General features: G+C 43.4%; 1 protein-coding gene across 1 annotated transcript in view; it reads left to right on the forward strand.

The window, feature by feature from the left end:
• The first annotated feature begins 237 nt into the window (after positions 1-237).
• Positions 238-15,896, forward strand: part of RCAN1 (regulator of calcineurin 1) — a 139,060-nt gene continuing 123,401 nt past the window's right edge. The window contains exon 1 of the mRNA XM_007941260.2: positions 238-480. Within this exon, the coding sequence (XP_007939451.1) occupies positions 238-480 (243 nt within the window). The remainder of the gene's footprint in view (positions 481-15,896) is intronic.

Consider the following 15,896-nt stretch of genomic DNA (forward strand, 5'->3'; position numbering starts at 1 on the left):
TTCGCTGGAGCTCCACCCTCGGTGCTGGGCGGGCGGGACGCCGCGCGAAATTTCTGCCCCTCGGAGTGGAAAGGCGGCGGGCGGGGCGGGGACTCGGAGGCCGCGTCTCTGGGAGCCGTGGTGACTGCTGCCAGCTGCGGCGCGAGTCTGAGAGGGTTAAGTTGGGAATCTGCGGCCGCGGCACGGACGCGCGAGCGCGAGGATCCAGCCGGGCGCAGGACGCGCGCGGGCGCGGGGATGGAGGGCGGCGTGGCCGGTCCCCGGCTAGGGGCGGCGGCTGAGGCGACAGAGGCGCTAGCGCGGCCCGGGGTGACGGTGCGGCCCTTTGCGCCGTTCCCAGGAGCGGCTGAGGCCGACGAGGACAGCGGCGACTGGAGCTTCATCGACTGCGAGATGGAGGAGGTGGACCTGCAGGACCTACCCAGCGCCACCATCGCCTGCCACCTGGACCCGCGCGTGTTCGCGGACGGCCTGTACCGGGTGAGGGCCAGGCGGGCGGTCTGGGCAGGGAGCAACAAGTGTTTGCCTGGAGGCGGCGGCGGCGGCGTGAGGTGCCGGACCGGGGCAGCATCTGTAGCCCTGGCCACTGCCGCGAGGTCAAGGGGCGGCTCCCGAGGACGCGGCGCTCCCCCAGGCCGCCCTTCGCCGCCCCCTCTTTTCCTGGCTCTAGCGTGGGCTGGTCTTAGGGTCTCCGAGCCCGGAGCGCCTACCGGCCGTATGCGTCACCTGGCGAGAGGCGTTTTCCTATTTTCGTCTTTGACCTGGGCTTGTAACCGCCTCCTTGAGACTCCCCTGCCCCTCCTGTGTGTTTATGCTGTTTACTGAGAGAGGGTCCAAAGTAATAGAGGATCAGGGAATGAATTAGCACAGGGATGGCAGCGGGAGCACTGACCCACCACCCTGCATTTATTTCCTGTGAGCCCAGCTTTTAACCATCGCCTTGCATTTGTTTACTCTTAGAGGAGGGGTCACCTCATTCATAGGGATGAGGAAACAGACGTTGAGTGCCGAGTGACTCACTGCTCATAAATAGGACGGCTCTGCATTCCCAATCTGCACTATTGGAAGAAAAGCAAATGTTTGGGTGAAGAACGGTGATTGCTCATTATCCTGTGGTTGGCCAGTTTTGGGCGAATGGTGTTGTGGTGAAGGGGGGCCCGTTTTCCAGGCTTTCAGGATATTTAGTCATGGATCTTGACCCTCGAAGGAGTGATTTACCACCATGGAGAACACTCAGTATGTTGGGAGTTGATTTTTTTTTCCCCAAATATCCATACAAGGTAGACACTTTGGAGGATGAGGGGGCAGGTATGAGTAATCAGTTATGTTGGTAAGGAGGAGGAATTTATTTCAGATCTGCAACTACTGTGCAAAATAAAATTTGGACAGTGGAGATGTTGGAGAATGAAACCTGTCTTTGGGAGATGCCCCATTAGGAGAGCAGTTGTCAAAAATAAAAAAAAATAAAGCAAAGAAAAAAAAATAAGCAATGCTTTCAGTGGTTGGTTCTGGGTTTATATATACGGTCAATGAACTATAGTTGAAGGTGGCTGCCGAGAGAAACACACTGTGGAATAGAAAGTGGTGTACTTAAGTCCCTTTTATTTATATGCCCATTTACTTTCAGGAGGAATTTACAATGACTGTGTGCCTAAGTGAGCATTTGTGCATGCTTTCTAGAGTATGTCAGGAGCACAGGGTCTTAATCATCTTACTTTAAAGCCTTTTCTTCTCTTCTTGGGCTCAGGCCCAGCCAGCATGTTGAGTCTCTCTCCTAGGGTCTTAGACTGTCTTTCCAATTGACCAAGGCCAGGTCCTGTAAGAATTAACTTTTTCCCTTGGGTGTTTATAGCAATGCACAGTGCTTAATTTTTCCCAGTAAGAGTTGAGGACACTCCTGAAATTGCTTTGTATGAAAATCTGCCCATTGTGCCAATTATTCATTTAACAAATGTTTATAGAGACTTTACTCTGAGTTGGGTATTGTTCTAGGCTCTGAGGGTATAACCAAAAAACTAAACTCACTGCTGTCGAGTGGGACCCAACTCATAGCGACCCCTCCTTAGGTTTCCAAGGCAGTATCATTACAGAAGTAGATTGCTCAACCTTCATTCCGAGGAGTGGCTGGTGGATTTGAACCATCAGCCTTCTGGTTAGCAGTCAAATGCCTTAGGCATCAAATGCCTTAGGCACTACGCCACCAGGGCTCTCGGGTATAGGAGTGAATAAAATATCATCCCTGTTTTTAGACATAATTATTGGGGGAAATGGACAATAAACAAATATTAAATACATCAGATGATACTGGCTATGGGAAAAAATATGGCTTAGGAGGAGGAGGGAGTGGAGGTGTGGAGAGGGATATCTGTTTTACATAAGGTTATTGGGGAGGGTCTTACTAATAAGGTGATATTTTGAGCAGCGACTATAGGTTAGCATACATTCATTTGCTATACATTGAATGTTTACCGTGTTTCAGGGGACAGTGGTAGTTCAGTGATAGAATTCTCATCTTGCATACAGACCAAGTTTTGATTCCCGGCCAATGCACCTCATGTGTCAGTGAAGGCCTGACACCTATTTGTCAGTGAAGGCTCATGCGTTGCTACGATATTGAACTGAGAAGAAAGGCATGATGATCTACTTCTGAAAATCATCCAGTGAAAACCCTACAGAGCACAGTGGTCTGATCTGCAACATGAGGACAGCACAGGACTAGGCAGCATTTCGTTCCGTTGTGCATGGGGTCACCATGAGTCCAGGCTGACTCAATGGCAATGAGCAGCAATACCAACTACAGTCCAGGCACTGTCTTAGGCCCTTGAGATACAGTGGTAAACACGATGAGCTTTCTGCTTTCATGGGGCTTATGTTTTAGTGGTCGAGGAGATAGATAACAAAAAACTAACTTTTTGAAAGATGAACTGGTAATTTCAGACCGTGATAAGTGCAATGAGAAAATAGAACAGGGTGATAAGATAAAGAGTGATCAAGGTTGCGTGTGTGGGGGCAGCCTGGGTTGTGGCAGTCAGGTCATGACAGTGAATGCTGATGGTTCAGGAGGTTTGAATGAAGCGCTGGTTAATTGGGGCAGAATTGAGGGAATCAACAAGGGCTGTCAAGACATGCACAAGTGACTTTCCAGTCTTGGATCTCATTGGCAGAGCCCAGCTAGCAGCCAGGAAACAGAGCATTATGGCCCGTAGGTGGGTCAGTCTTCCAGGGTGCAGAGGAAGGTGAAGGGGCAGAGAATGGCTCTGGAGATGCACTAAGAGAAGTAGGCATGGAGCTACTTTATTTTTATTGTGATTTGGGTGAAAGTTTACAAAGCAAATTCATTTTCCATACAGCAGTTCACATACACATTTTGTCTCATGACATTGACCTGCAGTTGCTCACAATGTTAACAGCTCTCTTCCCAGTTCCTCCCTGTAGTTTACCTCTTTCCTGTGTCCTTCCCTCACATGCACTACCCCCCACCCCAACCCCCAGCTGTCTCCCTGTGCAAACACTGCCCTTCAATTCTCCGGTGATTGATCCCTCCAAGTAGTGTATCTTCCTGATGTAAATGTTCACCCCATATGCCTGTCTGTTGTTTGGCTGGAAACCACAGGAGTGAGTTCTGTTCTAGACCTGAAGGTTAGCTAGGGGCCATGGTCTTAGGCTTCTCACCAGGCTCTATCAGACCAGCAAACCTGGTCCTTTTTTTTTTCATGTTTTTAGGTTTTGGTCTACATTGTTCTTCCAGTCTGTCCAGGGTCTCTTGCACCCATCTCCCTTTGAGTGATTGACAGTGGTAGTTGGGCACCATCTAGTTCTTCTGGTCTCATGGTTATATAGGCTGAGGATCACATGGTTTACTAGTCCCTTGCACTGATTGTTTCCATGAATTTTTGCTTTTTTTCATTCTCCTTTACTCTGAACAAGGAGATACCCAGTATTTCATCTTAGTGGCCACTTGCAGGCTTTTAAGATCCCAGTCACTATGCACCAAGTAGGATGTAGAACAGTGTTTTTGTGAAGTGTATCATGCCAGTTGAGTTTGATGTTCCCTGCAACCATGGTCCCAAGCCCACAGGTCCAACTGCTCACTGGCATGGAACTCCGTTAGCTTGAGTGTTCCAGAAAGGCCTCTCTGAACAGCTTGGACTTGGCTGACAGAAAAAAGCTCCTTGCTGACATTATTGGGTAGTTGGCTGACTGAGCAGTTGTTATTAGCTACAGCCTCCGACTCATGACGACTCCATCACAATGGAACAAAATACTGCCCTGTCCTGTGCCATTCCCATGATCGATTGTGGATTAGACCATTGTGATCCATAGGGTTTTCATTGGCTGATTTTCAGAAGTAGATCTCCAGGCTTCCTAGTCTGTCTTAGTGTGGAAGCGCTGCTGAAACCTGTCCAGCATCACAGAAACACACAAGCCTCTACTGACAGAGTATGGCTGTGCATGAGATGCATTGGCCAGGAATTGAACTCAGGTCTTCCACATGCAAGGCTAAAGTTCTACCACTGAACCACCACTGCCTTCATGTTGTCTAATTAGGAGAAATAGCAACTGCAAAAGTTCCAGTGCAGGGCTGAGTGTGTTTTCCAGAAGCATGGCTGGAGTTGTGAGTGAGTGGTGGGGAGTGTTGGTGGCTGAGCTTGCATGAGCAGCCATGGGCTGTTTATACTTTATACAGACTACCATTAGGAGCTCTGGTGACATAGTGCCTAAGGTGTTTGACTGCTAACAAGAAGGTTGGCAATTCAAACCCATCAGCCACTCTGCAGAAGACAGACTAAACAATCTACTTCTGTAAAGATTTACTGCCTCAGAAACCCGAAGGGGATCATTATGAGTCAGAATTGACTCGTGGAGGTGAGTTTTGGTTTATGGAGGCCATGGTAGGATTTGGATTGTGTTCTAATTGCAGAGCTGGGTGGGAAGTGGCTTGTAGGAAAGGAAAGGGGTGGGTGGGCAAGACAAAAAGCAAGGAGACCACTGAGGAGGCAGTTGGAGTTGTCCAGAGTGGTTGGGAAGATGGTTAGACTAGGGCAGTGGTGTTACAGATGGAGAAAGAGCCAGAGCCTCCCCTTCTTTCCGTTCTTCGCCCAAGTATTCTTCTTTCCGCCCAAGTATTTCAGAATGGTGGGAGGTGGGGAGCTTTGTATGTTGGTTGCCCAGCTGTAGTGTCTTGTAAAATGTAAAATGATAGGTGAAGGCACAAAAACTGGCTCTGCTGAGGGAGTCAGGGTCCCTGAAGGCAAATAGCTCTGGCAACAAGGCCACCACGAAGCTAAAATCACTGCACTGACTCATGGTGACCACATTTATGTCAGAGTAGAACTGTACTCCATTGGGTTTTCAATGCTGCTTTTTCAGAAATAGATTACCAACCAGGCTTTTCTTCCAGGGTGCCGCTGGGTAGACTCAAACCTCTAACCTTTTGGGTAGTAGCCAAGTGCATTAACTGTATGTGATACCCAGGTACTGCATAGGTCATAGGTAAGCCTTCTTACCTTTCTCATTTAACTGAAACTACCCCTCTTGGTGGAAAGACATGCTTTCTGTGGTTTTGATCTAACAGCCTTATTATTCTAAAAGTAACTCTTTCTTAAGGCTAAAGTACTCCTCTTTGGGTAACCAAAACCAAACCCACTGTCATTAAGTCAATTCCAACTCATAGTGATCCTATAGGACAGAATGGAACTGCCCCATAGGGTTTTTGTAGTGCCTAAAGCCCGCCAGCCACTCCTCAGAAGGAAGGTTGGGCAATCTACTTCTGTAGTGATACTGCCTTGGCAACCCAAGGAGGGGTCGCTATGAGTCGGGGTCGACTCGACAGCAAATAACAACAACAAGGCATTTGACTGCTAACCAGAAGGCTGGTGGTTCTAACCCACCAGCCAGCCAATCCTTGGAAGGAAGACTAGGCAATCTACTTCCGTAGAGATACCACCTTGGAACTCAAGGAGGTTCACTGTGAGTCTGAATCGACTTGGTGGCAGTGAGGTGTTTTTTTTTTTTTTTTATGGTTAAATATTTACGGAAGCAGACTATCTTATCTTTCTCCTGCAGAATGGCTGGTGAGTTCCAAGTGCTGATCTTGTAGTTAGCAGCTGAGTGCTTTAATCACTGCATATGAGTCTACCTTAAGGTTGGTGGTATCTAGTGCTTGAATAAGCCAGCCATTAACTGTGATTCTGACACAAGCCCTAGTACCATCCTCTCTTAGAAAAAGGACTATGTCAGATTTCTTTACATATGGTCATATTCTGTAACCTTAGTCTTAAAGGAAAGAAAATTAAGCTGAAATATTCATTTGGGAATTTACATTTTGTGACTACTACAGTTTGGTCCCATATGTAAGATTTGTTTTTGTTAGCTGGATCACCATCATCAATATGGTAAATAATTCTTTATGAATATGTTAATTAAATGTTTATCCAAGAATTAAATCCATATTGTCATTAATTATAGTAATTTTATAAGAGATATTTACACAAATACAAATAATAATCTTTTTAAAAATAAAATTATTTTCTGTTTGTATAAATATTTGCTTAAAATATCCTATCACTGTACTCTTTTTTGAACATTTTTTTCTTTTTTTACTTAAAAAAGCAAAGCAGTGCTTGAACCAGTAATTACATGTCAAATTTTGGATTTGTCAATAGTTAGCTGTTGGTTCCCTGGAATAAGGGTTTATTTAGTCATCACTAAGCTAACCAGGCATTTAAGAGTTCTCAAATAATATTCTGTTACTTTCCAAGCAGTAAATATAGTTCCATACAGTAATGGAAATGAAAAAATTTTTTTCCTGTTGTCTGAAGCATGAATGTGTATTTGGTTGATGGAGCTTTGCCTGAAGACTGTCAGAAAATGCTAATCATAGAAAAATGTACTTGTTCTTAGTGAAAAAATACCCAGTTAAGATTTACAACACTTCTGTGAGTTTCTTTTAATAACGTAAAATATTCCACTAGGTACTAAGGAGTTTAAGTGATACTCTTAAAGTCTGTGCAAGTGACTACCTCCTCCAGTGGTTTGAACCATAGCTATACATTAGAATACGTGGGGGCGACTTTGAAACACTTGCATACCCGTGCCACCTTCAGGCCAATTAAAGCTGAATCTCAGGGATTGGCCTCTGAGCTCCCCATATGTCTCTAATTGGTAGCCAAGATTGAGAACCCTTGTTCTAGCTAGAAGGGGCTATACCTGACCAGAGGTGTCATTTTAAGTTGAAAAGATCATTAAGCTGGAAGCCTGGCTTCTATGTCTAGTCTATTAACTTAACCTTTCTGTACCTTGATTTCCTCAGAGTCTAAAATGAGAGTCAGGCTCTTGATCTGTGAGCTCCCATCTCCTTTCGTGTTGTTCGGCCTTATATCCTGAAAGCAGGATTACTGGGCATCAGCAGGACAGCCTATGCCTGTGGACTAAGAGTGAGTGTTTAACTTGGGTGCCTCCTCTACCTTTATATGGCTCTCATGCTGCTCACTCTTCTCCCAAATGTCAGACCATGTACTTGTCCTCCTGAAGCTTATTTTTTATTAGATGAGATATAATTCACTTGCAACTTGATGATTGAAATGTTTTTAAACTCAGGAGTGGCACAGCTGATACATGTAGTTTCAGCTCATAAGGTCCTATGTACTTTGCTGTGTTTCTGGCTGTTCCGGTTACAAGACTCACCAAAAACCAAACTCACTGCCATTGAGTCAATTCCAATTCATAGTGACCCCTGTTGAGTTTCCAAGGTTGGTAAATCTTTTCAGAAGTCTATTGCCCCATCTTCCTTCTTCAGAGTGCCTGGTGGATTTGAACCTCGAACCTTGTGGTTATCAGTGAGATGTCTTAGACACTGTGCCACCAGAGTTCCTTTAGTTACAAGACAGTCTAGGGTAATCCAGTTGTTTGCTGCGTGGCAACCCTATGTGTGTCAGAGCAGAACTGTGATCCATAGGGCTTTCAATGGTTAATTTTTTGGAGGTAGATCACCAGACCTTTCTTTCCAGGTGCCTCTGGGTGAACTTGAACCACTAACCTTTCAGTTAGCAGCTAGGTAGGTTAACCACAGCACCCAGAGAGTCCCAATCTGGGATAGCATATTGTAAAATCTGACATTCAAACAGTATAATAACAGATTATATATATTACAAGGAAAAATCTAGGCATTTTTAGACCATTTTCACTTTTTACCCTAGTGTCATAGGTATGAAGTTTCTCAGACTTAAATTATATATGAAAAGTATCTAATGGAACATCTTCTTTTTCCTCTTAAATTGCCTTAAATTTGGAGAGAAAACTGATCTTAACTCCAATATGGTATGATTTTATTTGGGGATGTTCAGAATATATATGTAAAAAAAAAAAAAAAAAAAAAATCTGCATCTTATGTCTGTGAAAAGTTTATTTTAAAAGTTATCTACTGTTTCCCCAATTTTAGAATTTCTGATTCTTAAGTAAATCATTTTTTTTTTTTTAAACTTCTATAAATTTCTTTTAATCCCTCCTCACCCACTCAACTCCATAGCAAGTGTTTGGTTCCCTTTTCAGCTTAATCTGTCACCACCATACATTGTTGAAAGCATTTTTCTTCAGTAGCAGTAACCTTAAATGTTATTGCCTGCCACTAGAGGCTTTTCAATCTTCAAGACAGTTACATAAGGGAACAGAAAAACCAGGCGTTATGCTAGAACAGATTAGCTAAAGCAGAGGCTGTAGATTCCTGTGTTTATATTTGAGGCTGTATTCTTAGTCTCTTTGTTTCTTTCCTTTTTGAAAATGTAACCAGATGCACCATTCCCTCTTTTTCATGCAGATCACTGAGGCGTCCATTGCCATACTCTGTGAAGGCCTCATTTCTGTTAGAAGAAGAGCAGTTGTGTACACATCTATCAGGGTGTGCGTGTGGGGGTGGAGTGGGGAGATAGACCCACAGTGGTGTGTGTGTGGCAGGGTGGGATGAGAATAGACCCCTTGGTGTGCATATCCTATGCACAATTGTTAGAAATCATTTCAAGGGCTGTGGGAGTGTGCCAGTCATCTGAAATACATTCCATTTGTGAGAGATTTTTTTTCCTTGATAAATACTAACTACCGTTAAATACAGGGATTCTGAAGGTTGACAAGACAGTCCATGACTCACAGTGTTCTCTGAATATTAACAGGGTATACCATAGTGATGGAACATAAAAGTAGCTCTTTTGCCCTTCTTGGGCAAAAGAGAAACATTTTCAAAATATAACATTGGGTAAATACTAACTCCCTTAGCCCAGACTTTGACAATGGGGAAAGGGTGGCTTCATATTGGATAGATTTCAGTCATTGTACAAATCCTTTACTTATTTGATTTAGTTGGGGAGGGTAGATTTTGTTGATTTGTTTTGTTTTTAACTTTCAAGATTTCATTGGGTTTCATGTGCAAAAGTGCTCACGTTCCCATCTGAAATCTGTATATGAGAAGATAATGCAGCATAGTAGTGAAGGGTATGGGCTTTTAGCATACTGTTACCACTTACTATTTGATCGTGGGGATATTAATTACCGTGCCTGTGCATTGGTTTTCCTGTCTGTAAAATGAGTGAGTCCCTGGGTAGTGCAAACCATTATGTGCTCAGCTGCTCACCGAAAGATTGGTGAGGGGGTTCAAGTGTACCCTGAGGAGCCTCAGAAGAAAGGTCTGGTGATCCACTTCAAAAAAGAAGCCACTGAAAACTCTCTGGAGCAAAGTTCTAGTCTGACACACATGGGGTCATCATGACTTGGAATCAACTCGGTGGCATCTGGTCTCTTCATTAGAAGCAAGTCAGTAAGTACAGACCACACTCAAGAGCACCAATACCTGGAGGTGAGATCATGGGAAACTGTTGTCTAACCACAGTTCACTATTTATTAGTATAATTTTTTCTTTGTAAACTTTTTGTTTTACTTCCATGGAGCAGGTAATTTTTATGAATATTTACTAAGGTATTTTCTAATCTGGTTTCTTTTTTAAGCTTCAACTCCAAGAAAGAATACAGTTTTAGCATCTACAATTTATCATAAAATACCCTGTTGATAGGATTATTGTTGGTTATTATGTTTCTAAAGTATCAAAAGCTGTTACTCACTACATTTCTGAAAGAACTCAGGAAACTAAATAAACCCTTTGTAATTTGGGAAGGCCCAGTACTTTTCCTTTCATTGCTAATTTCAGCAGGTGCAGTATGAAATTCCCATGTGTGGTCATAATTAACACGATGGGAAAAGGTATTTGAGGTTGGCCTAAATTCAAATAGCTAATTTTGAATTTTTTTTTCTCCTCAGCATAGCAATAGTTTGCTTTACTTTACCAAGTTTGTGGTGCAATAAATTACGTAATACGGCTCTTCTAGCTATAGTCTTTGTAACTCCCAGCTAATGACTGGGTGGGAGCATGCAAATGTGAGATGTTTGTGGGTCACCATGGGGATTAGATAGCTTGTTAATAATGTAAATAAGGTGCATGGCAAATAAGGTGTATAGAATCCTAACATGGGGATTGGTCAGTTTTACCATCCCATTAGGCTTAAAATGAACAATCCCAGAGGCAGAATGGGGTACCTGACTACCACCAAGAAGAGGTGAGAGTGTAGCCTGTCCTTTGGAACCAGGGTGCCTGTGCTGGGAACCTCTTATGTAGATCCAGGAGGATGCAGAGAGCTGTCACACTGGAGAGAGAACGAGAAGCAGTGGGAGAGAAGGGACAAAAGCAGAAGACTGGCAGGAGACAGCTCGGTGGGCTTCCTGGACCCCAGAACGAGAAAGCTGAGTGCCTTCAGACAGGAAGCTCACTGGCAGTGTGGGGTACCTCTGGGCATTTGGTTCGCCAACCCACAGAACTAGATCTGAGCACCTTTGGGCCAAGGCTTACTGGTGGAGTGGGGTGCTTCTAGGCACTTATCAGCAAAGCTAAAAGAGTTTTTGTAGTACTTGCTCAAGCAGGGCAGAGGCCACAGGGCTCTAAGGTTGAGGGCTAAGCAAAGACATGCCTGTGCTCATGGCTGAGAAGAGGCTTTCCTGATTGAAGAACTTTGTTTCTGATCCTGAATTGTAATCAATTACTTCCCTAATAAACCTCATAATTGTGAGTATGGTCTATGAGTTCAGTGTGGCCACTGCAAAGAATTACCAAACTCAGCAGAGAAGTAGAGTGTCATGGGAGGGACATTTGGTGTCAGAATTGGTAAAAAGGTTGAAGGGTGGAGGCAAGTCTGACCTCTGCCTCATAGGAGTCAGCCTCGGGCTGATCCTTCTCTCAGCTTGTGAAGTTAGAGAAGGTCAGATGCCTCCATCCTGCCATTTTTACAACTTTTGTATTTTTTGTTAAAATTTCTGCTTTAAAGATGATAAAATAGTTTTCATTCATTAATGCAAAGTACTTTAATGTAATATATATAATTTCATCTTTGTGAGACTGTTATAAAATAGGTACTGTTATCATCTTCATTCTACAGATATGAAAATTGAAACCAACGGAGGCCAAGTAACCCACCCTTGGTCACACAGTCAGTGAATGTTGCTCCCAGGATTCAAACTCAGTACTAGCCATCTTATAGGATGGCACTAATGCATATGGATTTTCATATACTTTTTATATCTTACGTAAACCTATAATAGCTCTGTGAAGAAAGTATTTTTGTCTACAGGAAACTGAGGTTCAGGCAAGTTGCAGCTCTTTATAATTTTCTTCTTCTTTTTTTTTTTTTTTTCTTCCCTTAATGGATGTTTCTGAGTGCTGTGGTGCCCCAGGCACTGTGGCAGCCATGGTGATAGCCTTGTGTTCTAGCAGAAGGCAGTGCCAGAACTCTGGAGCTTGTCAAAACGAATCTCAGTCCTGCCTCCATCCCTTCATTCACTCACTCAACAAATACTTTAATGATGCCTGCTGTGTTCTGAAGGAGCTCTGGTGGCACAGTGGTTAAGGTATCCGGCTGCTAACCAGAAAGTGGTGCAAACCTACCAGCTGTTCCATGGGAGAAAGATGAGGCAGAGTCCCTCCATAAAGATTGGAGCTATGGTAGTGCAATAGTTATGACATTAGGCTGGTAACCAAAAAGTTGTGAATTCAAACCTACCAGCCTCTCAGGACAAAGATGAGGCAACCTTCTTCTGTAAATATTACGGCTTTAGAAACTCTGTGGGGCAGTTCTACTCTGTGCTATAGAGTTACTATGAGTTGGAATCGACTCTGTGGCAGTGGGTGGGGTATGTTCCGAGCACCGTGCTAGTTGCAAGACCTGGACAAGCCAGCAACTTTCCCACGTCCTGGCCTCCTCAGTGTCAGGGAGCACAGTAATCCCCACACTAAAGCCATGGGGAGGGTCAGGGTGAGGTGGGCACAGCCCTAGATAGCCTGTGGTGAAAGACAGGTAGCACTTCTTTCAGCTCATAGGCTAGCCAGGAAGGCACATATTTATTTATTTATTTATTTATTTGCTTTTAAGAGAATTATTTGTATTGTGTATGTTGTATAAATAAAACCAAAGAGCTTAATAAGGCAATAATTAACAGTATATCTTTGGGCAAGTTATTTAACTTTTCTAGACCTTAGTTATTTCATCTGTAAACTGAATAGGTAGAATTGGATCATCTCTGTGGCTGTCAAAAGTATTTGACTCCATATGTTTTTGTTAGTGGGGCACAGCCCATTTGCTTCATGGTTGCCCATATCCCACAAGTGAACCCATACCCAGATCAGAGTTTGCCCAAGAAGAGAACTTCTCCAATGTGAGTATGTAGTTCTCTTCTATCCAGTTTTTCTAACCTTCCACTTGCCTGCACTCCTGCCTTGTCCTAAATTGGCCAAAGGGAGTCTTGTCTGCTAGTTTGTAGCTAGAGAGGAGGTACATTTCAGTCACTTAAACTTTGCTTCTTTAATTGGTCTTGGAAATTGTGTAGGACTGATAGGAGATGATCTTATATCTTAGAAAATTTAGAAGAACCCTACCACTGATCCTGTCCAAAAATCATATGAGAGTGTCTTAGTTACCTAGTGCTACAATAACACAAATACCATAAGTGGATGGCTTTAAAGAACAGGAATTTATTTTCTCACAGTTCTGGAGGCAAAAATTTCAAATCACAGTCTCAGCAGTGTAAATCCTTCCTTGTTAGTAACCCCTGGCATTCCTTAGTTCCATGACTTACAGATGATCCTCACAGAGAGTAAAAAATGGCATGATGGGACATCTGCTTCTTTGCACTTCACAAGGGGGAAGGATAATCAAGAGCAACAGCCCAAGGCTGATTCCTTTGAAGGGGAAGTCCAGTATACCTCCTCTCTAACCTTTTTTACCAATTCTGATGCCAGCCATCCCTTCCACAGAATTCTTTCCTTCTCTGCTGGCTTTGATAACTTCATACCGATGGCTATGTAACTCAGGCAATACAGTCATCCCTCAGTATCCATGGAGGATTGATTCCAGCCAACCCCCCATACCAAAATGCACAGATGCTCAAGTTTCATATAAAATGACATAGCTTTTGCACATAAGCTGCATATATCCTCCCATATACTTTAAATTATCTCTGTACAACTAATAATACCTAAAACAATGTAAATAGTACGTAGGTAACACTTTTTAGGGATTGCTTTGACCTCTTAATTGCTTTTTTTTTCCTGAGTATTTTCAATCCGTGATTGATTGAATCTGCAGATGAGGAACCTGCAGATACAGAGGGCTGACAGTACTTAACATTGTGGGATTTACTAGGGAAGTAAGAGGTTACAATTCAGGATCCAGAAGGAATCAGGATGCAGCTCTTTTTTCAGGACAACCTCTTTTCAGATGTGCTAGTAGGCAGGCATCTCTGTGGCTTCTTAGCCCTTCTTCCTGGCTTCTTCTGTCCTGCTCAGGCAAGTGTTAGAAAGCTTTAGCTTTGCCATTAAGTGCCTGGGAACTCTGGTAGCCTAGTGCCTAAGGCATTTGACTGCTAACAGAGGCTGGTTGTTCAAACCCACCAGCCACTCCTTGGAAGGAAGGTTGGGCAATCTCCTTCTGTAGAGATACTGCCTCAGAAACCCAAGGAGGGGTCCCTGTGAGTTGGGCCTCACTCGACAACAACAACAGTAAGTGCCTAGAGGCACCCTACTCCACCAGTAAGCTTGCTCTAAAGGTACTCACCTCTCTAACTCCAGTGGGTTAGCAACCCTAGCTGTGCCTATAAGAGCCTGAAGACATTCAACTTTCCTCACTCCCTCAATTCAGGAAGTCCACTTTGCTACCTCCTGCCATTCTGACTCTGCTGTTGCTATTACTCTGCCACTGCTTCTCTCTTCATCTTTTGCCATCTCTGGTGTTATAGCTCTCTCACTGTTTCTCTGTCTCATAGGTCTAGGAGATTCTCAGCACAGGGATATGGGTCTAAAAGAAATGCTCTGCTCCTGACTCTTCTTTCGTGGTAGTAGTCAGGTCCCTTCTTTGCTGACTTCTCTTGCCTTTTATCTCTTGTGTCATAAAAGGTGTGACTCAAGCAAGAATGGTTACACCCTAACCTCACCTCTTTATCATAACCTAATCCTCATTAACATAAACTAATCCTGCCTCATTAACACATAGAGCTCAGGATTTACAACTACAGGTCAGGATTTACAACACACACAATGGAGAATAATTATATCAGATCACAAAATGGAGGATAGCCACACAATATTGGGAATCATGGCATAGCTAAGGTGATACATAACTCCAACCATCACAGGTTCCATATACCTTACTTGCATGGTCTCACCCAGTCATTATGTGGGAGTCACAAAGACTGTGGCTAGAAGGGCCATGTTAAGATCGGACAATCTACTTCTGTAGAGATGTTGTTGTTGTTGTTGTTATGTGCCGTCGAGTCGGCCCCGACTCATAGCGACCCCTCCTTGGGTTTCCGAGGCAGTATCACTACGGAAGTAGGATTGCCCAACCTTCCTTCCGAGGAGTGGCCGGTGGGTTTGAACCGCCAGCCTTCTGGTTAGCAATCAAGTGCTTTAGCCACTATGCTACCAGAGCTCCTACTGCCTCAGAAACCCAAGGAGGGGTTGCTACGAGTTGGCACTGACTCGACTGAGGTGAGTTTAGTCTTTTTTTGTTTGTACTGCACATGGTGTCTGTCTTCCCCCGTATCTGTCTCTATGTCTGTTCTGGGCTTTTGATACAGGAAGTGATCAGATTTAGGATCTGCCTTCATTAACATAACAAAAGAAAGCTCTTACTAAACAGGGTCATATCTGTAGGTATAAACAAAACAAACTCACTGTCATCAAGTTGGATCTGATTCATAGTGACCCCTCCTTGGGTTTCTGAGATGGTATCACTGTGGAAGTAGATTGCCAATCTTCCTTCTGAGGAGTGGCTGATAGGTTTCAACTGCCTGCCTTTTGGTTAGTGGTCAAGTACCTTAGGCACTGTGCCACCAGAGGTCTCATCTATAGGTGAAGAGTCAAGAATTCAGCACATATTTTTAGGTGATACAATTCAGTCTATAATAGAGGGTTTCCTCATGGTCCCAAAACATTTGAGTTAAACATTAAAAATAGTCTGTTGAATCTTGGGGGAATTTTTCCAAGTCTCATAATAGCTATTATTTAGTGATGAGGTGACAGTATTATTAATAATACCCCCTTTCATTCTTAAATTTGGATGAAAAATTATACAATTAATAATTACACAATTAATTATAATGACCTTATTTATTTAGCATTTACTATTTGTACCATATATTTTATGTACATCATTTCCTTTCTCATTTTAACCATCTAGGATAAATACTATTATTTTATTATTATTATTATTTTTCATTGTGATTTGGGTGAAGGTTTACAGAGCAAATTTACTTTCCATACAGCGGTTCACATATACTTTGTCTCATGACATTGACCACAGTTTACCACA

The sequence above is a fragment of the Orycteropus afer genome, unplaced genomic scaffold (genome assembly GCF_000298275.1).
Source record: "Orycteropus afer afer isolate SDZICR_OR568_19922 unplaced genomic scaffold, OryAfe1.0 scaffold00078, whole genome shotgun sequence".
NCBI classification, from domain to species: Eukaryota; Metazoa; Chordata; class Mammalia; order Tubulidentata; family Orycteropodidae; genus Orycteropus; species Orycteropus afer.